This window comes from Syngnathoides biaculeatus, chromosome 2, assembly GCF_019802595.1.
Source record: "Syngnathoides biaculeatus isolate LvHL_M chromosome 2, ASM1980259v1, whole genome shotgun sequence".
In the NCBI taxonomy this organism is placed as follows: Eukaryota; Metazoa; Chordata; class Actinopteri; order Syngnathiformes; family Syngnathidae; genus Syngnathoides; species Syngnathoides biaculeatus.
In genome coordinates, this window is record NC_084641.1 from 18,999,020 (window position 1) to 19,024,945 (window position 25,926).

Consider the following 25,926-nt stretch of genomic DNA (forward strand, 5'->3'; position numbering starts at 1 on the left):
AATGGCAATAATTGCGAATTTTGAGCAGTATTGCAGTACATCCCGAGGATTTTTTTCCCCTCAAGACAAACGTCGCCAACAGGGGGCAGTAGAGCGCTGTTCTCGCTGTGCCCCAATACTGCCGTGCGCGTATAAATGTGCAAGCGCCTCCCTCCCATTCAGCAGTTGTTGCATCGACCCCGTTGGGTACAACACGCAACGCAAATCTTTTTCTTCCTCCTCTCTCCTGCTTTGAGCCCGAGACGAAAACATGGTGAGTACAACGTCATTTGTGTGCGCGCGCGCGCGTGTTTTTTAAGGTTCTTTACAGAGATTAAAAAGAAAAGTGAGTCGGATCCTGACAGGAGGACGCTAAGGTTGTCGCCGTGGTTCTGTAATTTGGTCAAATTCTCATATTTACACTGATTGCGCTATTAACAATTGTTATATTTTTCATGAGGGTTTCTCGGTTTCATTTATTGCACAGCGATAGCAGGTTGTTAAGTGTGTGTGGGCGCGTGCGTGTATGTGTGCGTGGAGATGGGAACAATGACTAGTGGTACTGAGGTGGGAGAAGCACAAAACAAGTGTCCAAATTCAATTTTTTTAAAAAATGTATTTAGTTTTGTATTTTGTTAGTTTTGTCCCAAAATTTGGGAATAATAATTTTAGAAATAAATAAATAAATAACTGTGGCATCTTGCAACCGACGTTGGATTTTAGGGAGGGGCTCGGCTGGGTGGGGATGGATGAATGCGGCTCATTATCAATTTATAAGTAGATTATTAATTCATTATTGACTTTATTTTGGGTGGAATAATTCAAATTTGATTCAGATAAAAAGGCGAATGTAACGTTTTGGTTTAATGAATTGATGAGGCTTCCACTATTTTCTGAGGTTTGGGGGCATTAGATTTTGCTCCCTTTTTACCCGCTACAAGGCGGTGATTGTGCATCCTCAGTGGAGGAGAGCAAGTGGAATATTCCAGAAGGAGAGCGTGCACGCGCATGCGCATCTCGTTTGCATTTCCTTGCCAAAAGAGGAGAGTGTTGCATGAAAGACAAGCGAAGAGAAGGGGTGGAAAAAAAGAAGACAGCACGTAACAAAAGAGCGTTTTATTCCTGCGTGGGTGGGGAGGCGTGTGAGTCGGGGGTCTTCAGCGTTTGTGTCCCCTGCGGGTTGTCATGCTGCAGGGTGGTGTCTCGTGCTGCAATTTGTGCAGCAAACGATAGGGGCGCAATAGCACAATTCAACAATAATGCTGTTTGATTTTTATTTCATTTTATGAAGGTGGAGCTGTGACACTGTAAGTAAAATGACATCTCAATTAATTTAAATATCTACCCCTACCCCGCCCCCTCCCGCACAGCGTGAGTGTATCTCCATCCACGTTGGTCAGGCTGGCGTCCAGATCGGCAATGCATGCTGGGAGCTGTACTGCCTGGAGCACGGCATTCAGCCAGATGGACAGATGCCCAGCGACAAGACTCTGGGAGGCGGTGATGATTCCTTCAACACCTTCTTTAGCGAGACTGGAGCTGGCAAACACGTCCCAAGGGCTGTTTTTGTGGATCTGGAGCCCACTGTCATCGGTAAAACCGTCACCCTTGTAGAAATCAGTTTCTGGATGGATGGATCCACAATATGTAAAACTCATTTATACTGAATCTCCTCAGATGAGGTGCGCACTGGGACCTACCGGCAGCTCTTCCACCCCGAGCAGCTGATCACCGGCAAGGAGGACGCCGCCAACAACTACGCCCGCGGACACTACACAATCGGCAAGGAGATCATTGACCTGGTGCTGGACAGGATCCGCAAACTGGTGTGTAACCTCACAAAGGGTTAACGTGATTGTCCTTTCTTTACCAATTTTCCTAAACACGGTCTTGGGTGAGCTAGAATCTGTCCCAGCTGACGTTGTTTGTATACCAAACACCTGTCAATCGCAGACTGAAGACTCACATGATTGACTAATTCGAAGAAGCTAGCATACGTGCTTTTGGATGGCGTAAGGAATCCAGAGTGCCACAATAACACGTCGCTCGTCTTTTGTTTCCCTAGGCCGACCAGTGCACTGGCCTCCAGGGCTTCTTGGTGTTCCACAGCTTCGGAGGTGGTACCGGCTCAGGTTTTACCTCCCTGCTGATGGAGCGCCTGTCCGTAGATTACGGCAAGAAGTCCAAGCTGGAGTTCTCCATCTACCCGGCTCCCCAGGTGTCCACCGCTGTGGTGGAGCCCTACAACTCCATCCTGACCACTCACACCACCCTCGAGCACTCCGACTGCGCCTTCATGGTCGACAACGAGGCCATCTACGACATCTGCCGCAGGAACCTCGACATCGAGCGTCCGACTTACACCAACCTGAACAGGCTGATTAGTCAGATCGTATCCTCCATTACTGCTTCCCTTCGCTTCGATGGTGCCCTCAATGTGGATCTGACAGAGTTCCAGACCAACTTGGTGCCCTACCCCCGTATCCACTTCCCCCTGGCCACCTACGCCCCCGTCATCTCCGCCGAGAAGGCGTACCACGAGCAGCTCTCGGTGGCAGAAATCACCAATGCCTGCTTTGAGCCCGCCAACCAGATGGTCAAATGTGATCCTCGCCACGGCAAGTACATGGCCTGTTGCTTGCTTTTCCGTGGCGACGTAGTGCCCAAAGATGTCAACGCTGCCATCGCCACCATCAAAACCAAGCGTACCATCCAGTTTGTAGACTGGTGCCCCACCGGTTTCAAGGTGGGCATCAACTACCAGCCTCCCACCGTGGTTCCAGGCGGGGACCTGGCCAAGGTCCAGAGGGCTGTGTGCATGCTGAGCAACACCACCGCCATCGCAGAAGCCTGGGCCCGTCTCGACCACAAGTTTGACCTGATGTACGCCAAGCGCGCCTTCGTGCACTGGTACGTGGGCGAGGGCATGGAGGAGGGAGAGTTCTCCGAGGCCAGAGAAGACATGGCGGCTCTGGAGAAGGATTACGAGGAGGTTGGCGTCGACTCCATTGAAGGTGAAGGAGAGGAGGAAGGAGAAGAATATTAAAAGCCACAAGAAAACAGGAAATTGAATTGTAATGTGTACTTTCCAGACAAGTGTCTGTTGGTCAGTTGCCAGATTTGGCTGTTAAAGATTCTTCCAAATGTTCATCTAGGCTCTAAATAAAATCCTGTGACAAGTGAAAATGTCTTATGGATCTTTTTATAATCATATGATAAAATGTTGGACTTTAGAATAAATTGATTGTTCTTCCGTTTCAACAATAATGGGCCCATAACTACAGCATTAGTGTTGCTAATTGTTAGAGTTCTCCAAATGAAGGATAACGTAAATGCTCCAAGCAAACTTTAATGGAAAAGCACAAACTTAGTGGTGATAAAATGCTTTGATTAGCAAAATTTCTTTTATCAAGTACAAAATTCAGGTGTAAAACCTCCCACATATTTGGATGTACATGAAACTGATACACATGTTCAATGTTTAAAAAAAAAAAAAAAAAAAAAGCATATTTTTGTTTTAAAATGAAGTAGAAAAAGGGAGCAGTGAGAAGAAGCTGCGATCTAGATCGGGTCTTGTTCACACGAGTCTGTGTTGGAGCAGGGGGCATTGGGTGACCACTCCTCGTCTGTTGAGCAACTTCCACAGCACTGATGTCGCGGGGCCTCTGTGACACAAGCCAGCCTGGGGGTCCTCGGCCCCTCGGATGTCCTCCTTCAGCTGGTGGTAGGACTTCAGGCGCCTGTTGAGTGACGCGCACATATTAAGTCCCATAAAAGTGGAGGTCTACATGCTACAGAAGGTGTATACACTAAAAGAAAAATGTCCCACGTATCCAATTCATATCCACATATTGTGCTGGCTTCATGTGGTGTGCATACAGATGGCTTTAAATCAGAAAAGTAAATTTTCGAAAGGGATAACAGTCTGTAAAAAATAGAAAAAAAAAACTCACCTGTCCTTCACAATATTCGCATTTTGTTTATTTCGTGATGCAGCAAAGACTCTTGTGTCTTGAGATGTGCACCTTCAAAACAGCTCTAGCAATGCATCAAGGGTGACATCCACCCATCCATTTTCCAAGCCGCTTATCCTCACAAGGGCGGTGAGAGTGCTGGAACCTATCCCGGTTAACTTCAGGCCAAAGGCAGACTACACCTGAACTGGTCACCAGTCAGTCGCAGCAAGGAGGCATTTATGGTTTATTTTATTTTATACAACTGTAGTCTAGAGGCACACCCTGGTGGACAACTAAAGTAATGGCGTTTTGAGGCACTTTACTGACACTTGAGTCTCCTGTAAATTTGAAGAGTTCAGACGCAAAAGCAAATATGTTCATTTTTGTTGTTTCTGTATAAATAAAGAATTTACAGAAACAACAAAAATGGATATATCTGCTCTTGCGTCTGAACACTTAATTTGTAATTTTGCTAGAAAAACTATCGATTTTTTGTACGTAATACAAAAATAAAGGCACAACCACTTAGTAGCTTCAAAACGTTAAAATATATATATATAAATAGATGTTTGTGTGTGTTTATGCACGTAAATATATAGATAGATAGATAGATAGATAGATAGATAGATAGATAGATAGATAGATAGATAGATAGATAGATAGATAGATAGATAGATAGATAGATAGATAGATAGATAGATAGATAGATATAGATAGATAGATACAAAAAACAATTTACTTGAAAGAGAAGGCCACTATTGCGAGACACAAAATGAGGAGCATGACACCCAGCACGGCAGCGATGATGCTGGAAGAGGACACCCCCAAGCCTGAAACAAACACAGAGGGTAGCTGTGTCACTAAGCAGGTTAAAGTGGAAAGAAAGGGTGAGACTGAGCAACCGCATCAATACTGACCCATATGAATGTTGACTTTGGCGCTAGTGGCGGCCAAGCTGACGTCGTTGGCCATGGACACGTTGATGCAGTAGATGCCGGAGTCGTTGAAGAAGTGATGCAACACCATCTGGCATTCTTTGGAGGGCTCCACCATGTTGCATCTCGTGTGAATTGGTTTGAAGCACTCGGCATCCAGAATCACGCTACACACCTGTTTGGGGAAGCTGAGCGAGCAGGAGAGATGCATCAGTAAAAATGTGAAATACAGATTCAAAAATAAAATTCATACAGGAAATTATGCAAAGTAAACAAAACAGGACATCCACAGACACTTTCAGTTATTCGGATTTACTGTTTTTATGTTTTGAAAGTGACATGTTTGACGATTCACATCAACAGTGCTTCCCTATTTTTTCTGTTTTATGACAGTGAAGAACTATTTCAACAGTTTTACACAAAGGAAGGAATTATTTCTGTATCTATTATTTTGTCCATCCCTCCATCCATTTTCCATACCGCTTATCGCAGACATGCTGGAGCATATCCCAGCTGACTATGGGCGCCAGCTATTCAAAGGGCACATACACTGTAAATAAACAACTCACATTGAGACCTGAGGGCCCATGAGAGTCTTCAATCAACCTACCATGCATGTTTTTGGAATGTGGGAGGAAACAAGAGTACCCATAGAAAAGCCATGCAGACAAAGAACATGCAAACTCCACACAGCTGAGGCCATATTTCAACCCAGGTCTTCAGAACTGTGAGGCTGGTGTGCTACCCAGTCGTCTACCTTGTCTCCCTCAATCATTATATAGAGAGGAAAAAAAAAATCAAAGGGCAACGAGAATTCTGAAGCACAGGTTCTATCATAAAGAGTTCATAGATGTGCTGGAGGGTGCATTCACCTTCCCTGGCAGGTTACAGTAAGATCAATAGCGTTGTTGTTCATTCCTGGTTTTGCCATGACGTTGTCCATTTGTATGATTTCAACTTTGTTGATAGCCTCTGGAAAAAAAAAAAAAAAAAGGGAACGCTAAAACTGCTTACACCAATAATCACTTGCAGTATACGTACTGTAAGTTTTTAATCACAAGATTGTGTATGAGTAACGACAAGTAACTCACCAACCACTTGAATGTCAGCGGAAAAGGAGCCATATCGATACGTCACGCAGTCATCGTCGGTGGGTTTGCCCTTTGTTTCCCTTTTGGCAATGAGGACCACAGCTGCTTGGCCTCTGGCTAACATCGGTCGCTTTAACCCTGCTGATGAACAAGGGCGAACGGGAATCACATACAGGAATCCATCAGAAATAGAGTTAACACAAAAACTCATTTGTGTCAAAACCGTGACCACGGATGGCACGTTACACCCCCAGTACCACCCCTCCCACCCCCAGAAAGGAAAGGGTCCCCAACAATCAGCAAAGCCCAACACAAGAGCCAGCTGCCATCTGTTAAAAAAAATGGGTCACAATCTGGCAAAAGCAAGCCCATGTTAAGCACCCACCTCAAGGAATAACAGGGGAGGGAATCAAGAGAGGGGAGAGGAATGCAGGGACCCAAGTGAGGACCCCCTTTTCCCTGACAACCGAGGAGGGCGCAGGCCCCAGGACTCAATATTAGGGAAATGTGAACAACCACCACCCACCCGAAAAATGTAGAGAAGGGCAAATTTTAGCATTTTAGATCCATCCTGAAATTTCAACCGAAAGCCCAGTACATACAATGACTTTGTCATTTGTGTATACAGTATACTGTAGGTTCAAAATCCCACCACTGGGGGCTTCTCTACGGATTTAGTCCAGTGAAAACAAATCACCATTTTGTAGCACACTACTTAAATGCCCAAAATAATTTTCATGGGCACTTCTAATCGTCATCATTTTTCAACCCCTACCTGGCACCATCTTTACCTTCCATTGTCGTATCACTGCTCGTATCCTCGCTCAAGGTGTTGGAGGCAGGGCCGGCGGGCAACTCGTAGTTGGTGGGGGAGGGCGTCTTGTCTGATGGAGCTCCTTCCTGGGCGGTCTGAGTGGTGGAGGTCTCATCTTCCCCGTTGTCCTCCTCTGTGTCCAAAGAAAGTGCATTGGTCCTCAAACCAGTTGCTTTGCTGGAAGCCAGATGGGGGACCGCAGGAGCTACCACAGGACATGTTTATTGACACTGAGAGGCTCATCATGTCTGTAATGATGAACACACGGCATACCCAAGGTCCCCTGATCACTGGGTGGTGCGAGGGCCTTGGTTGTGGTCTCCACTGGAGGGTTGCAAGACTTGTCTGGGATCACCGCCTGGACCACCACGTGGGGCTTGTATGAGCCAGAGCTGACATAGGTGTGAGTAACAGTCAGCTCTCTGGATATGAGGGCCCCACTGTCGTCCCCAAAATCCCAGTTAAAGGTGATGTCGGCGTCGCTCAGGAACTGGCTCGGGTCGTGCAGGCTGACGCTGAAGGCGATGGCCCTGTTCAGGACGAAGCTCATGTCTCCGGCCAGAATGTCATCCACTTGGTCCAAGGAGACAGCAAATGGGATTTGATCTGCAGAGAGGAAAAAGTTCCAGTCTGATTTATTGTTCAAGCAAACAAGGAACAATTCTTGGTAACTTCAGTAGAAGTTGTACGAACGAGTATTGCATATACGACAAGGACTTTTTCCGGACAATCAGTGATGTCAGGGAAATCCTTCAGAATTTCTTACCGGTGATAGAGAACTGAGTTGAGGCGTAACCCAGAGGAATGAATTTCTCTTTGCTCCGGTAGTGGTAGATGACAATGTCCATGGTGTAGGAGCCCAATGGGATGTCAGCTGTGTCGATGGTCAGAGTGGAAGCGGGACCATCTGCCACCTGCCAGTAGTGACCTGCCAACGACACGATTGCTTATCTTTCTGTCAAAATGAGCAATGCTAGATTAAGTTCCTTTTCAAATACATCAATAATAGCCAAGATGACAGCTATGTATTAAACACTCGGAAACAAGGGGGTTTTAGTTACCCCAGGTCTTCCACACAAACACATAGTTGGGCTTTTTGTCTTTCTTGATTGGTGTCCCATCGGGAAAAACAGCTTCCCAGTCTGAGTTCTGAGTTGGGAAAACTGCCTGTGATGCCTCGTATCTGGTTCCTACATACAAACATTTGAAGATCATCTCTCAGAATTCACATAATGAAGAAATTACAATATCAAGTCAACTACTTGTGTGTGTGCTTTCTTGGTATAATTGGTCGTGGAAAAGGTTCAGTGGTGGCTCGAGCCATATTTGTTCTTAATATGGACCAAAATGATGAACCGAACCATTTTTGCATTCCTATGCATATTAAGTATTGTGTGTAAGCAGGCATAATCGTTACCATTAACAACGCAGTCATGTGCCCAGACCACATCTCCATCAGCCTGCACTTTTTGGTTGTGGGGGAATTCCAAGTCAATGGTGAAGGTCACTTTGGCTCCAGTGAGAGTTGGCGAGTCGTTGGCGACGTTGAATGTTACTTTCCCACCTGTGCAAAGAGCGCACAGAAAAACAAACAAACCCCAATGTGTCTAAACAACACCATTTTCTACGTAATGCTTATCCTCATTTAGTATTGCGGGCGAGTTTTAGCCTGTTCTAACTGAGACACCTTGGACTGGTCCCTACAAAAAAACATTTAAAATACACATTTCACGTAGCCAAATATGATATTTGATTATGTAGCAAGCAGTGGTTTGAGATGCAAACCTTTCCAGGAGTCTCTGTAACGGAGGTCTCCAGCTTTCCAGATTGGGTAGAGCTTGGTGTTCCAGGATGGATAGCGAGTGAAGCCATTTTTGGGCTCTAAAATTAATATCATTTCAAAAAAGAAGGAAAAGATTTAGTTCAGGGATGACTGTTTCACTTTGGTGAGCGATGCTGTAATCAGGCTAACATCTTTCAGCATCGCTACTCTATTTTTTTATTCACAGACACAAAATGTCCGATGGTGTCTGAATGTGCTCACTTCCTTCAATCCTTCTCATGTGACCCTCAGCTGTGTGAGACTTTAAAGCAGATTAAAAAGTCATAGGATTAAATTTGGATTCAAACAAGCAAAAATAAAGTATTCTTTTTTTTCCAAGCAGGAAAAAAAGAAGTGTCATCTGCAAGAAACTTTACAGTATTCAACATATATTTTTTTAAAACCTGATCGTGTTTACACAAGAGTTCTTTCTCAGACAACATAGGTTATTAAAACATTTACAAATCTTATCAATTTCATGTAGGTACATTGTTTATAGTAACAACAAAAGGTGCTAAATTCACAAATCAGTTTGGCATATTTGGCAGAATTTTCATTCATGCATGAAGGAGTTGATAGCTCAGAAAAAAAAAGACATCATTTGAGAAACAAAACCTACCTGAGTTGTGATACCACAAATATGCCATCTTCCACAAACATTGACAACACAATAACTTTACATATTAACCAAATGGAAACTATTAAAAGATATTTCTTACAAATTGAGCAGTAAAAAAATATAATAAAATATATTGCTAATCATCAGACAGTATTGAACATTTTCGATCCTTTCATGAACGTTTTAATAAATTTATTTGAATACATATAAGAGATTAGAAATATAATTTTAATAAAAAAATTAAAATTACCATTACTTTAACTGTATTAAAATTGCAGTATATAAAGTGGATTAATTGAGCAACTTGGAGAGTTAAAAATATTTGAATACTTACTGGCCACAGAGTGTGAGGCGGCCACCGCCAGGAGTAGCAGCACAGCCGATGTATTCATCATGTTCACCTTTGTCAAGTATCCCTTTAAATGAGCGGCTGCAGCGGGGAAGAAGCTTTATAAACTCACTCATGTTTGACCCCGGCATGTGTCAGCAGACAAAGGAGGTCCTACGCACAAACACACACAGTAGGAGTGGCACCTGCATTGAAACTAGTAACCGCACATTTGGGATGAATATGGAGGATTGTGGAGAATGGATAGATGGATGGAGAACAATTGAGAAATACGCACATCGTGTGTGCAAGGATGAAAGTTGTGTCCGTGTATGCAATAAGCCATCTCTTAAATCTCTGATCCTGATGTGACATGACAAAAGTGCAAATGCAACTTCTCTTTTTTATTAATAGAGGGCCAAAAAGGTTGCAGTAAATGTGGGTTCAAAATTTGGCAAGCGGCAAGTCACCCTTATCATTCATCTTATGAGTGAAATCTCCAAAAAATTGTAATAAACCAGATGAGAACTAACAGTAATGCAATATAGGAACAAACTAATGAGGATACATTTTTTTTGTAAAGAGGGCCTGCTGTTTCTCACATATTGATTACCTTAGCGACACAAGAGATCAAAGTAATTGGAAAAAATATGATGCAGTATACCCCAGCAAACTACCTGCACAATACCATAAATATTGCTTGATGAAATTTGAAACCCGGGCATTATAATCTTAAAGACGGTTCAAGCAATTATTTCCTAGCACAGTGTCAAATCTGTTATGGAAGATACCGCGAGAGAGACCGGTATTCTGGCTGATGATATCATAATAGTGCGACTACAATCTAAAAAGATGAATTAAGTTGAAGTACCATGTGATATGGTATTCAATGTACAGTGCTTATAAGTATGTACTATTTGTTTGCACCTGATTATCATCCATCCATCCATCCATCCATCCATCCATCCATCCATTTTCTTAGCCACTTATCCTCACAAGGGTTGGGGGGAGTGCTGGAGCCTATCCCAGCTGTCAACCGGCAGGAGGAGGGGTACACCCTGAACTGGTTGCCACCCAATCGCAGGGCACATAGAGACAAACAGACGCACCTTGGCACAATTTAGAGTGTCCGATTAATGTTGCATGTTTTGGGGAAGTGGGAGGAAACCGGAGTGCCCGGAGAAAACCCACGTAGGCACGGGATCTCAAAACTATGAGGCCAACGCTTTCCAACTGCCGCCCCCTGTTTATCATTTATTACAAAAAGTAATCACACAGCACAGATTTCATCTTGTTATTTTTAATGTTCACATCAATCTTGCATGGTGATATTATCATATTTATTTCTTGATGCAAGCCCACAAAGAGAGGCTTTAGAGGTAGCCTGCAACCAGTTCATCAAATGATGGTTTAGTGTTAATACACATTCAAAAACTCATGTGCTTTCAAAATGCCACACAAGTGCTCTCCTAAATCTCAAGTCACCTGACCCATTAGGCCACAATTTATCAGATCTAGTGTGAAGATTGTAGAGTTATGATAGCAATAATAATGACCGCCTGATGTCAAACCAACACTTCATGCAAAACCTTCAGAAAAATGAAAACAACTGGAAATAAAAGATATTAAGATAAAAGCGTAGTCCCCCCCAAAAAATACAATTTATGCATCTTTTTTTTGTGTTACTACAACAATGGGTCACACATGCAACTACAAGGAAGCGATTTGGTGGACAAAGAAATGAGAGGAATGCGACAATAAGGAGGATTATGAAGGCACATGTGACTCCCTAAATTCATCCGGCTTTGTCTTTCTGGACCAGCAGCTATAAAGTCACTTTGTTAGAAGATTTTTTTTGGTTTCCTTATCATGTGCATAACACTGACATGTAAAAAAAGACAATGTGTCCATTCAAAGGAAATCAAATTCATCGGTCGCCATGTTAAAGCACCTAATGCTGGGGACACCTGTCAATCTGTTCCAGTGTCAAACTGTCAACATCAGCACACATTTATCAATCATACACTGATTACGATCACACTTCCCGTCACTGTGCGCCGACAGACTTCACTTCCATCTACAATTCATAGCCGTCCAACTCGAGGCCTGGGTGCCAGATCCGGCTCAGCACATCATTTGATGTGGCCCGGAAAAAACAAAGCATGTGCTCAACTCAGATGATTCTTGCTCGAATCTGTATCAAAATTTCAAAGTCTCAAGTGAAATTAATAATAACTCTCAGATATTGCAAGCACTTTTTTTTGTTACCAAACCCTTTTTTAAAGTAACTTGAACAGTCGTTGAAGAAATTATTATTCATGACTTATAGTTCCGCATCCACCTTAATTTCTTCTGACACACCAAGGGCACATCTCACCGCTATTCTGCTGCCCACATACATGTCCAATACTATTTTAACATATTTCTCCGCCACACCAGACTTGCGCATGCAGTACCACACTCTGTCATAGGCTTTCTCTAGATCTACAAAGATACAATGTAGCCCCGTCTCTGTATTTTTCCACGAGCATCCTCAAGGCAATTAGTGAGCCTGTGGTACTCTTTCTCGGCATGAAACCATACTGTTGCTCACGGATACTTACTTCTGTCCTGAGTCTATCCTCCACTACTCTTTCCCATGACTTCATTGTGTGCCTCATCATCTTTATTCCTCTGTAGTTCCCACAGTTCTGAACATTGCATTTGTTCTTAAAAATGGGGACTAGCACACGTGTCCTCCCATTCTTCTGGCTTCTTCTCTCCCGCTAGTATTCTATTGAAAAAGAACTTTAATAAAAAATGTAACAAATTTTTGGAGGGGTGGGGGGCGTGTTTTATGAGGGCTGTGATGGTATTTACATTCGGTTCAACGGGGAAAGTTGGTCTGAGATAAGACAGATTTACGTTACGACCGTCGTCGTGGCTCAGTGTATCGCATTTCTGTATTTTTAGGTCAAACGTTGTGATATTCTCTCCTCCGGCACATTAGGTGGCAGCATTTTGTTCAAGTGGCGCTTTGAGGTGACGAGGAGAACGAGTTGTTCGTCCCACCGGCGTTTTATTTAGAAGCAGAAGGTCGTCCGCAGTTAGGCGCTCTTAGGCACCGAAGAAAAGAAAAAAAAATACTCGACAGGTTTTCCTTGGTTTATGACCAGGGGCGATGTGAGGTCGCGAGTGATGTTTTGGCTTTATGTCGCGCCGATTCGGACTATTACGATACCTCTCTTGCCGGCTAATGTTAGCTAGCGCTTAGCTAGCATCACCTGCGTCGCCAACTCGTCAGCGAATGCTACATTTCGGGCAAAGAGTACCTCTGGAACGGGCTCTTTTCCCCCTCTTTCTTTCGGTGTTCCGTTTGGTTCAGCGCCCTCGACGCAGGTTCTCCTCATATTGACACCGAGCGGCTGTTTTGATGGCAGCCGCGACCGCCGCCCGGAGGCTGCCCATGGGTGTGCGGACTTTTAGCGACTACCTTCAGATGGCCATTGTGGGCTCTCCGCGTTCCTGCCGCCCAGCGGTGCCCCGAATGTGCACGCGACAAAACATCAGGTAAGAAAGACCAGCAAACATAGTTTCGGCAACTAGTACTGTACCATAACGTAAAGTGATTACTGCGACGCCAAATTACGAGTACAGGGGTTCCTTGGTTACGAATAAGGTTATGAATTGCGGCACAGGAAGCAACGTTTGGTTGCTGCAGTATTAGTGTTTATCATACAAATAAAAACTGTAACTTGACGGTCGGGCATTTTTCTGGACTAGTGCCCAGAGCCCAGTGACCGCTTCCTTCCTTGCGAGCTAGCAAGCGAGCTACCGACCTACTTACTTATTTGGATGGGGAGCTTTCACATGTGAACTGGCACAGTAGCAATTCTTACCTGGGAATCAGTGCCAGTATTCAACCGTACCTGCACCCCCCTGCTAAAGTATTCGTACGGCAAGGTCAATCCCTTTTTTTGTTGTTGTATACTGAAGAGGTTTGTTTCAGATCAAAAGATGAAATCTGAGATGGAAGTTCTGAATTCAAGCGTTTATATAATGGCATTTACATCTAGATGTGTGAGAAAACTCAGGACAGACCTTTTTGTTTAAAATCACCCACCTTTCAAGTGACCAAAAGTATTGGCGCACACATTTCTAAATATACAAACAGCATTTCTTTGGTGGCATAACCCTTGTGATAACATCATCAACCTTGAACAAGTGACTTAACCTGACTTGCATTATCACATGGAATGCTTTTCTGAGCCATTTCTGTAGCCTGTTTTGGTTCTTGTTTGTTTTGAGGGGTTTCTCCCTTCAGGACGGGCAATGCATGCTCTTTTGTGTTAAGGTCTGGTGATTGACTTGGGCAGTCGACGACCATCCACTTTTCTGCCCCTGATGATATCCTTTGTTGTGTTGTGCTTTGGGTTATTGTCTTGTTGCATGATTTTATTTATTTATTTTTTGTCGAAGAGATTTGGATGTTGTGATATGGTTTGCATATTTCTTTTCTCAATGGATTGTAATATCTCAAGTTCACCCCTGCCCTGTGGAGGTGTTTCTTCTCATGTTTCTGTCAACAATAACTGTTGATACCCTTGGCTGACCTTTTCAATGTCTGTTGCTCACTACACCAGTTTTTCTTTTTCAGGAAATCATTTAAAAACAGCCTTTTAAGTGCGCTTGGGTTATATTTGTCAGATGTTTTTTTTTGTTAACATGTAAGTGGAGAAACTGAAAAAAAAAATATTTTGAGAAGTACTGACCACAAGTCCTGATATTGACTCCTAAGTACTGGGAATTGCTTCTGTAGCAGTTCATATCTGAAAGGTATATGTATGCCCCCCCTCTGCTGTTTTTATTTTGTAGCTCGTTTTATCCATTTTTTAAAGATGTATGAATGTTGAACTTAAAATGATTTGTTAGATTTTGCTTGCTCGAACTAACATTGGCATCCCAAAACTGTATTTAAATAGCTATCAACTGTCTGCTGCTACTGAGTCACCCACCATTCGTTAGCCAAAAGTTAGCTTCGGTGGTTTTGCTCACCTGTGTAGGACTTCAGTGTCTCCCCTCCATGCTCTGTGGCTGGAGAGTCATCTGGCCCAGTCTTCATTTTGCCCAGTCTTCTGCCTCCCTTGCTTGCTCTCTGGCGTGTCGACCATCCACGTTCTTGACACCGATCAGCTTATTGCAGACCAGTGAACCTTTTACCTGTCTCCAGCTAGGCGGGAATCTCACAAACATGTCAGGCTTTACTTTAGAGCAGGGCCACATTGTTTTCCCATTTCCCTCAGAGGGCCATCATGACTGTGAAACAAAAATATTTTGTCATCATCACATCAATTTATGAATTAGTTTTGGAATCAGAAATCAAGGTGTTTTTCAACTATTCACGTTTCGTAACAAAAATGCTTGTAATATCTCAATTTTATCCTTTAGGATATGACAATTAGAAATTTTAGTCCAGATTTTTACAAGAATCATGGAATTTAACACTCTAGATTATGATTTGCGGGCCACATAAAATCATGTGGCGGGCCAGATTGGGTCCCCGGGCCTTGAGTTTGACACCTGTGCTTAAGCGTATCATGTTTTGAGCTTGGTACTGTATTGTTAGTGGAGCACAGAGTGAAGTGAAGAGTAAAAAAAAAGAGCAAGTGATGATATATACCACTTTGTTTCTTGCCTTCGTATAAGTAAAATTGGGGTCAAACCTGTGGAAAAAAAAAAAAGTCATTCATGATAAGGTGTTACTCCAAAAAGGGTTATTTATAAGTGAAAAGTCTACCAATGTTCAAGAAATGATTTTGTACATCCGAACATGTGATTCATATAAAACGCATTTTCATGACCAATTCAAGTACACAAATGTCAGTACTATTATTCTTTACTGTGGTGTCAGTTTATCCCTAATGAATAGCACGTCATAAACTTGACACAAAACAAGTGGGAGTTAGGCGTTGGGTGAAAATGTTTGCTTGTACCTGAAAGGGCAAAAAGGCTTTTTCCAACCACCTGCTGACTGAGATATTTCTAGACCAGTCTTGGCTTGTGGAGGTCAGGTACCAGAAGCCGCATTCCAACGTTAAGTGACGCAGGAGCACTCGTCACATGTCAGCTGGGAAAACACCAGCAGGAGCCAACTGTGTGTCCTCGTGTACGCGTGTCATTGTCTTTTGTGGGTGCTATTGTGCCTGTTGGGAGCGTACCTGCGGTCACCCAACCCGTTGGTAATTTCTTCACACTCATTGGCGTCCCCTGTCCCCTCTCAGACATTTGTCCTCATGCGGCATTTTGATGACCAGATCTCCCAGAGTGCTCGGCCTTCACGACTGGGACGCCATGGCGAGTGTTCCCCAGAGCAGGAACTTCATCAGCCTCACCAACAAAAGGAAGGAGTACTCTGAGCGCAGGATACTTGGGTAATGGCCGCTGCTGAGCGGGTTTTCTTTTTGCTCCTCTTGCAACATGTACGCATTTTGGACTCAGGTGATTATAGCTCAATGTACAATATGTAACTCAAACCGGGATGGGGTAACGATAACCCTTAGTTTTAAGACAGTACCCACAGTTTTTTGGGTACTTTTTTGCACCGATTGATTATATCTCTAATTTGAGTAACTAACAAATTGTATAATATTTGGCAGCATGCTAAGAGACTGGTTAGCACATCTGCCTCACAGTTCTGTGGACAGAGGTTCAATATTGGCCCCGCCATTGTGAAGTCTGATTTCCTTCCACAACAAAATCAACTGTGGTAGCTTGATTGAAGACTCTAACTTGCCTCCAACTGTGCGACTGGTTATTGGTTGTTCATATGTGCCCTGCGATTGGCTGGCGACCAATTCAGGGTGCAGGGCACCTCTCTTCCGAAGATAGCTGGGATCAGCTCCGGCACAGCTGCAACCCTAGTGAGAATAAGTGGTACAGAAAATGTATGCGTAATAGTATAAAATGCATTTGATATTTTGTGACTTTAAGATATTTTACTATTTAAAAAAAAAATGTAATCACATGAAATGAGCAATTATGACTGTACATAAGTTTTATCCTACTGCTATATTTGTTAGCCTTTACAAATTGTAAAATTACTATGCTAATTTTTTTCAACAATCTGAATTTTTTGTTACTAATTTATATTACTAATTATTCTACTACTTTAATAAAAAGATTATGGTTCATCGTGTCTTCAAACAGAGGCGGGTTTCAGTGGGGAATTTTATTTTGAATATTTTTCTCTGGGATTCTTTTTTAACTTGAATACATTGAACAATTCCAAAACTTTGTTGTCGAAACATTTTTCAAAATCCTCACGTAAGGTCATAAATCCTTAGCTAGTGAAGATGCACAAAATGAAGTCCCCAATGAGAGTTCCTATTGAGTGCATATATATGTTAAATGCCATCATGAACCAAAACAAGGATTAAACATAAACCTAAGCTTACATACATACATAAATTAAGCAATGTAAAATTGTTTGAGACTTTACTGTGCCACTGTGTGATTTCAGCACTGTATTTGACCACACAGTATAACGGTCTTATTTACTTGCTCTTATTGTGAAAAGCTGTGCTCCACAGTTGTGCTAGTATGTTTGATTACCAGGGCAGAATTTACAAGATGGAGACAAGTCTTTATTATGCGTTAATATTATATATAAGTGCCATTGAGGGGGGGAAAAAAAAAAAAAATTCCATGACATGCGCATCCCGAGACTCACAGTTACGTGTGTGTGAAATGAGCCACGCATGATTCCTTCGCCCCTCGCTGACTGTGTTGCTCCCCACACACTAGGTACTCCATGCTGGAGATGTACGACGTGGTGGCCAACGTGGACGACTACAAGCTCTTCGTCCCGTGGTGCAAGAAGTCTCAGACCGTGGCCAAGCGGGCGGGCCACTGCAAAGCCCAACTGGAGGTGGGCTTCCCGCCCGTGGTGGAGCGCTACACCTCCATGATCAGCTCCGTGCGGCCGCATCTGGTCAAGGTGAGTGGACGGCAAGAGATTGGATTCATTTTTAGTTTGTTTTGATCTGCATTAATGTCACTGGGAGGAACGGTGAGTACATCGTCACAGCATGTGACTAAAACGTGCCAATCATGAACAAGCGCATCGTTGCCGCTTGCGGCGATGCGACCTTCATTGTTGAAGCTTTGTACTTGGAATTCTTCCCCTTTCTTGCTTGATTTACAACTGCAGTTGCTCACCAGTTGAGGGTCTTGACTTTGGTTCTGCTATTTTTCTGCGGCTGACTTCAGGCCGTGTGCACGGACGGAAAGCTGTTCAATCACCTGGAAACCATCTGGCGCTTCAGTCCCGGCATTCCTGGCTACCCCCGCACCTGCACTGTAGACTTTTCTGTAAGTCCCAGCCCTTGGTCTCTATGATGTTGCCAGGACCGTTTTGCAGTTCCTGAACCTCCCGCCCTTTTTTTTTTTTTTTTCTCTCCTCACCAGATATCCTTCGAATTCCGCTCCCTTCTGCACTCGCAGCTGGCAGCCATGTTTTTCGACGAGGTGGTCAAGCAGAACGTGGCCGCTTTCGAGCGGCGCGCCTGCAAGCTGTACGGCCCGGAGACCCGTATCCCACGAGAGCTCATGTTCCACGAGGTCCACCAGACGTGATGTCCGGCCTTAATGCCCAACCTGCATGAAGTTGCTGCTTAGTCGCCCCCGTCGAACACAGGACGGTGTCCAGCGAGTTCATGTACAAAAGCTAGAACAACGAAAAAAAAATAAACTGCCGAACAACACGTGCTTTTATTTAATTTTTAAAAGGCAACCAAGCCAGAGGTTCATCCTGAAGGGGAGTCATGTTCCGTTGTGACCCTGAAGTAAAACCTATTCCACGACCTTTGGGGCTGTCATGCTAATTACTATATTAACTTAATTGTTCCATGCTTGATACATTGTGATCTGTTAAGAGTTGGACGGCTGTCTCATTTGGCGCTAGTGGGCTCGTAGAACGCTGGCAAACCGGCGCACTCCGCGTCCAATATTGAAAAGCCTTGCTTCCTTCACACTTGAACAGAAATTTACAGGAAAGTCATCTGTATTATGTTCGCAACGTAACAAGCTACTTGGCGTACTAACATGTTAAGGAACTACACAGCTCGTTTAAAATGTCAGCACTTCACTCAGACTTGTTGTGTGTGCTGGTCACCCATAGAGCTCTTGCACGTGACGTCACCATTTTCACGGCGCCATATTGCCGGTCAAAAAGCGCTGCTCGACAGTGCATTGACCCGGATCAGAATATTCACAATGCAGAGACTTGTTGTGCTGTTGGTTGTCACAACAAACAAGACAGTTCTTCAAAAGCGATCATCCTATGGAATACCAGCGGAAAAGACCAGAAAATAATCGACGGATTTCGGCAATTAAATATGATGGATGGTGCCCAACCAAAATACACACGCCTGGGTCGCGGTCGCTTCATTTCAGGTAGGAATTATTCTTCTCAAATCTCAAATTACCAAAAAGTATTTATAATGACAAGTTGGCTCACTAAAGAACAATGCATATTTTTAAAAAGTGTCTGTCGCAGAGGTTTACGGAGGTAAAGTCTGGCCGCAATCGCTTCGTAGTACGTTCTGTGGAGAGGACTCTGCCCTTTTTTTTTTCTCAATCATAACGAATGCGAGTTTGTGTAAAACCAGGGGTTATTTATTAAAATATTGGTATTTGTATTGAAACAAATCTGAGTGGGCCGCCTCACTATGTGGGATTTAGTCCTGTTTGAGAACAGATCCAGCAACGAAGTATTCGTATGAGTCCAGACTTTTCTACGATTTCAAACTTTTCCATACAAATCGACGACTTACTTACCAGATCCATGTGTAGATCCAGTTTTCCAAGACAAGCAGAAGCGAATTGGCAGTCCAATTTTTTTATCGCCGAAAACATTGACTTCATTAAATACGGGTTCTCTATCCTGAGTTTATCGAATTTTTCCACACACACCTTCGTTTATTATGACCTAAATATTTAACGGTATCGAACAAGACTTCGGGCGTCGTGGTACAAGACATATTTCCGTGTCGTCTCCAAAACACTTAGCATCGAGCAACGCTTTGCTTGATCGGCAATATGGCGAGGTAAACAAAAGTCACGTGATTTTTATGACACAGGTGCACGAGCTCTATTAACACAAAATGTTACGGATTCAATGAAAAATGTAAATCGTTTGCTCGCTTGTGAGCCAACGAGCAAGTACATGAGCTTTCCTTAGAGCTAATTAACTAGCCCGTGAGCTAACAGTTAAGCGATGTTCAGGGCTTTGCTTTGAGTTGTAAGTCCCCAATTAACAGATGCAAAGGTTAAGGCGGGCATTATTTTTCCTGATTTCTGAAACAAAATAAATATACTTAAATCATATATCATGATTATTTTTTGGAAAATATATTGCCTTTAAAAAAAAAAAAAAAAAAGTATCATGACAGTCCTGCACACCATTCACTTTGATTTCCTTTTATACCAGTACAGTACTCACAAAAAGTTAAGGACATTAGGATGATTCTAGTATGCACTATAAATTTTTAAAGGTGAACGTATGAACTGCTTATCCTCACTCGGGCCGTAGTTTTCTTGGTGCCAATCCCGGCTGCCTTTGGGCGACAGACCGGGTCCACCCTGAGCTGGTCCCCTGCCAATCGCTGAGCTGACGCTCAGTTTAGTCTTCAATTCACCGACCATGCATATTTTTGGGATGTGGGAGGAAAAAGTGGTGGAAAATCCACACCAGCAAACACCACTCAGGTGAGGCTGGGTTCCAACCCAGGTCCTCAGAAATGTGAGGCAGATGTGCTCCCTCTGAACTTAATTTGACCTTCTCAAAACCTGACTACAGGTCCAATTCAGTTTTTGCACAATTGTACTCCAATAAGAGCAGCAAAATGTATTTATTTTTTTAAACACACAGGTAGACTTTTTTTCAGGGGCCAAAAATGTCATTTTACTTTTTTTTTTTTTTTTCCTTTTCTCAACAATACGCAGCTTTGTTCTTAAAATTGAAAAAGTGGAGGGAAGTCCCAGGCCCAGCGGTTGAATTAAAACACATCTTAGATCTTATCTACAGCAAATTGCATACTTCCCTGAAGTTTATGCAGTTTTAAATTGCTGTTATTGGGTATTGAATTTTAAAATATAAAAAAAAATTCTGATGTGTAAACGTGCCGGATATTGGCGCAGTCGATAGTTAATGTATCCCTAGTATTTGAATGATTATTTCCCGGGACGTGCACTTCTTTGCCTTTCTGAGACTTTTCCAGCGTCTCAACCTGCTGACGATGCTGTAAGATCAGTTTGGATTCTACAAAGTTTAAAGCGCATTCATCCTGAAATCAAACCCTTTATGTCACCCCAAACTTTTTGTGAGTAGTGTATTTGCTTTGCAGGATGATAGTGAGCTTGGTGCCAAGCACTTTATTTATGGTTAGTGTATTTTTTTTTTCCCCCCCCTTGGGGCCATGGGTGGGGGATAGGAGATATTATAATGTGCCATGTTTGGGACAAGAAGAGTGTTCACAGGTTTGTTTTTTTGTCTGCACTTTAACTTGCCTGTTGTGGTGCTGTGACTTTTGCATGCATGTGCACTCATTTTGTAGCCCAGCAGTGTCCAACTTGAAATCGAGGACCTTCAACTTTGGTTGATCTCAGCAAGTCACGCTCTAATCTATGAATTTAGTTCCATTGTTTTTATCTGGATATGTTAAAAAAAAAGTGTTCAGTTACAACTAAATACTTTCATTTGCGTGCAAATGAAGGTGGAAGGGATTTATGCATACCTGCATTTGTTATTGACGAGAGTAAATGTTGAAACGCAGGCTTCTCAATTCTGGGAGTTATTGCTTTTTTTACCCCTGAAAACAAAATTAAGATTGTTTTTCCAGATACTGAAAATGAGATTTAAAAAAAAAAAAAAAAAACTTTAAAGCTAATTTTATTCACTAAAGAATCAATTAAATGGTTGCATCACCCCCCCCCCCCCCGCATACAAAAATATAGTCAACACAGGATATTTTTTTTCTCAATTTGGTAAACGATTTTCAGCAAAAAAAGGCAATTTTTCAGTATTCCCTGAGGCAGGAAAACAAAAGTTTTATTTTTATTTGAAAATCACTTTCTCTCGGTTTGACAGCGACAATGTGCAAAAATCCCAATTTTGTAGGCTACAAGCCCAAATGAACGTTTTCCCACCTTACCCAGCAAATGTACGCATGAAAACAAGACCGCAGTGTTGACGCTGTTGGGCGACAAAATCTGTTAAGCTGTTTTTTTTTTTTTTTTTTTTTTTTTTTAATTTCTGCATAGATGTGACTCATGTGTGTTCTTCACACACTGTAAAATATAGACAACATTAAGATCTTTACTTTGTTACCAAAGGTCTATACATTTTTTTTTTTTTTTTTAGAAGACCTCACTTCTTTACCCATGTGAGAAAAATTGTGAAATTGATGAACTAATGTTGCAGTGTTGGAGCAGAAGAAAATTTACTTCTATATTTAAGAGTCCATTTTTTTGTGTGTTAAATCTGCAGGAAAAACACAAGGCAGGAACATTTTGAGCATTTAGGTTATCGCGATGCCCCTTTGTTGTACATGAGCTCAACTGTAACTTTGGAGCTGATATTGTACATAAATAAAAATCCTTATTTTCAATGTGTGCAGCTTTTGGAGTCATCCAGCCATTCTCTTCCCCCCCCCCCAAGACCTTTCAACAAATTTTTGTAAACAATATAGACCAGGATCCTTCGCCGTGGTGGAAACGCAATTGACTACTGCTGATGTAAACTGAACAGATGACGACAAAAACGCCACAAGGTTTTGAACCCCGATCCTCTGAACTGTGAGGCCAATGCTCCACCGTAATGTAACATTACAAATATAAGATACAGTTAAAGTGAAATAGGAATCATGGTGGCGCAACTGTAGATCTTTCTTATATGTAAACCAAGGGTGTCAAACTCATTTTTGTCACGGTTTCCCCTGAGGGGGCGATCAGGACTGTGAAACCATAAAAATCTAACTGCCTCATCATGAAATTTCTAGACTAGTTTTGGAATCAGAAATGAAAAAAAATTTGAAATTTTGGTACAGATTTGATTGTGGACGTTGACATGATTTGCCTTCGTGGGCCACATAAAATCATGTGGCGGGCCGAATCTGGCCCCCGGGCCTTGAGTTTGACACCCGTGATGTAAACCAGTGATTTCAAATCTTTGTAGCGCCAAGGGACATATTTTACAATTGAAAAATCCCACAGCACACCAACAAAAGTAAACACCACCAAAAATGGATTGATTAATTACTGTATGTAGTTCCTCCCATCCAATAGACGAGGATTTTTTTTCCCCCCATTCTGTCATTGTGCCTCACTGGCATAAATGGATGAATAAAGATATATTATTTCTTGTAAATAAATATGGTTTTTTTTTAGCAATGACATAAAATTGGATAACTTCCCACGGCACACCTGGAGTGCTCGCGGCACACTGTTTGGGAATCACTGATGTAAACAATTGACTTCGCTTTCAAATGACAGCTGTAGAGAAGGCATTCATTTTTATTTATTGAAATTATTCAAGCCCGTTGGCCTCTTTTCTCAAGCTGAGGTTGGCGGCTGGTCATGCAAAGCACAGCACATTGGGAGGCCTTGCGTGGCTGAGGAACAGCAAAAGTGGATTTTAGTGTCATGACGCACAACTCAGTTACAAATTCAACTCATGACCAGGTTGTAGAGATGAGTCTGGAAGTAAATTAGTGGCACCAGGATTTGAATTTGAAATGCCATAGAAAACAGGATTAGATATGTATAAGTGATTGCATATTCAGTAGTTGCTACAATTCGCTGTCTGAAATTCACTGTCTGTGCAACCAGCCAGGGTTACTTCAGGTCACATCAGAACCGAACACCCAGCCAGTTGCGGTTACGCTTTTAGTCACATACTAAGAAAGCGTAACTGGATTGGCTGGGTGGCACTGATCTGAAGTAACCGCTGATCTAAAAAAAAAAAAGACTCGATAGCGCATACACATCGAGTAGTATGTCGATTGGGTGAAGCCACTGGCCGCCATCTTGGTACCCCCAAACCGTGTGGAGGACACGGTTTATAGGTTGGATTATGGTGGGGTTTTTCCCCTCAAAGTTTGGCATTTAGAATTAAAACTGGTAGGGTTGAGCTTGACATTTTTTTCCAGTTCTGCTAACATGGAGGATTTTTGGTAAGCCAAAAAAGGCTAAATGCAAAGGAAAGACATAGAACACCGTGACTACCAAGAAACCTTGCATATTACCTCGGGCCCGATTTCCATGACGTTAACTTTTCCCAAAATACGCTGTGAATCGCTATCATAACACAGCAAAAAAAATAAAAATAAAAAATGAAAATTTTTGTCATAAAATATTAAATTTTAAGTCAATCAGTAAAGATATATTTTTAGAAACAAGGACTCGCGATGGGAAAATACATGCTAAACGCTTTGTTCATTTGTTGTCTGTGCGAAGTCTTATTTCAGTCAGAAAATCTAATTCAATTTGCAGAGTTCTGTATTATGAAATATTTAAAAAAAATTCACAGAAAGTGTTTTCTGATGAAGTTTAGAAAAATATTTACATCGCTTTTTTGCGAAAAACCGTCAGCCTATAAAGGTGAAGCAGAGTGAACAGTGAACAACAACTACCGTAAACAAAAACTTTGTTCAAGTGAATTAAGCTAACAATAATAAAAAGAACCTTTACGAACAAACTTTAACAGTGTCAAAGTAAATCTTTCTAACTTACCTGTGGAATGTTTTCTCACAGCCACGAAGTTGGCGATGAACGCAGCACATCCACCCTTCAACCTTTTAAAATGTGTCGGCAGACGCTCCGGTCATACTTCTTCACGGCCCAACAGCTCGTCGGATTGTCGGCCTTTTGTCCAGACAGCATCTGGCTTGTCCTTGAGCGCGCTTGAGGGTGTCGATTTCCAAGATGGGGCTCCCTTCCTTCTTGGAGTTTCCATCCATGGCCATAAAAGTAAAAAGTCTGCTGACCCAGTGCTTTCCACTTCATGACTTGACTCTCCAACTTCTGCACGGATCTTGTTGTTGTTTCACAAAACGTCCAACTGAAGGAATGTGTCACAAAAACTGCAGGGGCTGCCGGGTGGAATGACAGCCCCGAGAAAGTTGCTGCTGCAGGTCTACAATTCTTTTCTGATGTCCTTTGACAGCTCTTTGGTCTTGCTTTCGTTTGGAGTTCGGAGGGGAGCTCTGGACAGGTAATGACTGTGAGAGTTGGAAATCGTGCTTGTTTGTATGTGACCAAATACATATTTGCCATCATAATTTGATAAATAAATGTATCAGAAGTGGGGTTTGTATTGTAGTTTAATGTCTGGGTTTCTGTCAATACTTGTTTTACACACAAAAAAAGCAGCATGACAACAACGTTTGCGGAATAACAAGTCATTTACTTTTAAAAACTTGGTTCCCTCTGCCAAGCCAGCATGATGTGGCCTCATAACGATTGCAGTGCCTTCAATGAATATTTGGCCTTTGAAGAGAAGTTAATTGCTCAATTTTAAAATCACATTGTAATAACAGGGAAAAAAAGCATCTTTGCCATTAATTTCCTTATCAAATTCCAGTGCACAAACTGACAATGATGAAAGAAATATCACGTTGCAGGTCCCCCCCCCCATTTGAACACAAGACCACTAGCTGGTAGCCTCAACTCTCTCAGGATAGCACCCCCTGGCCCCCACACGCGCTGCGATAACTTTACACAGATTACAGGTACATTATGGTTTACAATATCCTAGTATCGGTTCAAACCATCAATCCACTGATCCGTGTATAGGTGATGAATTAACCCATTTAATTAGAAAATACCATGTTTTGATATGTGGGGGTACACATATAACATTCTTGCCCAAAAAATGTTTGCATTTCCATCCATCCATCCATCTATTTTCTTTGCTGCTTATTCTCATGAGGGTCACAGGGAGTGCTGGAGCCTATCCCAGCTGTCAAAGGGCAGGAGGCGGGGCAAACCCCGAACTGGTTGCCAGCCAATCGCAGGGCACATAGAGACAAAGAGCCGCAACCTTGGGGCAATTTAGACTGTCCAATTAATGTTGCACGTTTTGGGGATGTGTGAGGAAACCGGAGTACCAAGAGAAAACCAACGCAGGGAGGGGGAGAACATCCAAATTCCACACAGGCGGGGCCGGGATTGAACCCGGGTCCTCAGAACTGTGAGGCCAACGCTTTACTAGCTCATCCACCGTACTGCCATGTCTGCATTTCTTTCCCTTTAATAAAAGCCAAAATACCATTGTGTATTAATTAATGGCTCTCAACGATATGTCATTTCCTTTGATTTAAAAAAAAAAAAAAAAGACCAAGCAG

General features: G+C 42.6%; 3 protein-coding genes across 8 annotated transcripts; 2 read left to right on the forward strand and 1 right to left on the reverse strand.

Moving 5' to 3' along the window:
* The first annotated feature begins 133 nt into the window (after positions 1-133).
* On the forward strand, positions 134-3,162 carry LOC133510885 (tubulin alpha-1B chain). Its single transcript, XM_061839338.1, has 4 exons — positions 134-253; positions 1,350-1,572; positions 1,657-1,805; positions 2,045-3,162. Exons 1-4 carry the CDS (start codon positions 251-253, stop codon positions 3,023-3,025), a joined length of 1,356 nt encoding a protein of 451 aa, XP_061695322.1. The 5' UTR covers positions 134-250; the 3' UTR covers positions 3,026-3,162.
* Positions 3,163-3,501: 339 nt separating this feature from the next.
* Positions 3,502-12,298, reverse strand: pmelb (premelanosome protein b). Of its 5 annotated transcripts, none has more exons than XM_061839360.1 (13): positions 12,148-12,298; positions 9,551-9,646; positions 8,561-8,656; positions 8,193-8,339; positions 7,837-7,965; positions 7,542-7,703; positions 7,049-7,381; positions 6,753-6,980; positions 5,962-6,102; positions 5,743-5,842; positions 4,853-5,058; positions 4,675-4,765; positions 3,502-3,719 (listed from the first exon to the last, which is right to left on the reverse strand). In XM_061839360.1, the coding sequence occupies exons 2-13, from the start codon at positions 9,609-9,611 to the stop codon at positions 3,557-3,559; spliced, it is 1,857 nt and encodes a 618-aa protein (XP_061695344.1). In that variant the 5' UTR covers positions 9,612-9,646; positions 12,148-12,298; the 3' UTR covers positions 3,502-3,556. The 5 variants fall into 5 exon arrangements, with proteins under 5 accessions (XP_061695344.1, XP_061695370.1, XP_061695351.1 ...); XM_061839386.1 differs by having other exon boundaries at positions 6,753-6,908; positions 9,551-9,718; XM_061839367.1 differs by having other exon boundaries at positions 5,962-6,099; positions 9,551-9,718.
* A 266-nt stretch (positions 12,299-12,564) lies between these two features.
* Positions 12,565-24,567, forward strand: coq10a (coenzyme Q10A). Of its 2 annotated transcripts, XR_009797742.1 has the most exons (6): positions 12,565-13,093; positions 15,805-15,954; positions 17,327-17,519; positions 17,792-17,893; positions 17,990-18,976; positions 24,335-24,567. XR_009797742.1 is itself a non-coding variant. In XM_061839399.1 (5 exons), exons 1-5 carry the CDS (start codon positions 12,957-12,959, stop codon positions 18,155-18,157), a joined length of 750 nt encoding a protein of 249 aa, XP_061695383.1. In that variant the 5' UTR covers positions 12,565-12,956; the 3' UTR covers positions 18,158-21,817. The 2 variants fall into 2 exon arrangements, 1 of the variants encoding a protein (XP_061695383.1); XM_061839399.1 differs by lacking the exon at positions 24,335-24,567 and having other exon boundaries at positions 17,990-21,817.
* Positions 24,568-25,926: the final 1,359 nt, after the last annotated feature.

Coding starts and splice junctions, on each gene's coding strand:
- coq10a (XM_061839399.1), top strand. CDS start 12,957: ATGGCAGCCGCGACCGCCGCCCGGAGGCTGCCCATGGGTGTGCGGACT. Junction 17,520..17,791: donor TGCGGCCGCATCTGGTCAAG/GTGAGTGGACGG, acceptor GGCTGACTTCAG/GCCGTGTGCACGGACGGAAA. Junction 17,894..17,989: donor CCTGCACTGTAGACTTTTCT/GTAAGTCCCAGC, acceptor TCTCCTCACCAG/ATATCCTTCGAATTCCGCTC.
- pmelb (XM_061839360.1), bottom strand. CDS start 9,611: ATGATGAATACATCGGCTGTGCTGCTACTCCTGGCGGTGGCCGCCTCA. Junction 6,981..7,048: donor CAGTGATCAGGGGACCTTGG/GTATGCCGTGTG, acceptor GTCCTGTGGTAG/CTCCTGCGGTCCCCCATCTG. Junction 5,843..5,961: donor CGCTGACATTCAAGTGGTTG/GTGAGTTACTTG, acceptor TTTTTTTTCCAG/AGGCTATCAACAAAGTTGAA.
- LOC133510885 (XM_061839338.1), top strand. Junction 1,573..1,656: donor TCTGGAGCCCACTGTCATCG/GTAAAACCGTCA, acceptor GAATCTCCTCAG/ATGAGGTGCGCACTGGGACC. Junction 1,806..2,044: donor TGGACAGGATCCGCAAACTG/GTGTGTAACCTC, acceptor TTGTTTCCCTAG/GCCGACCAGTGCACTGGCCT.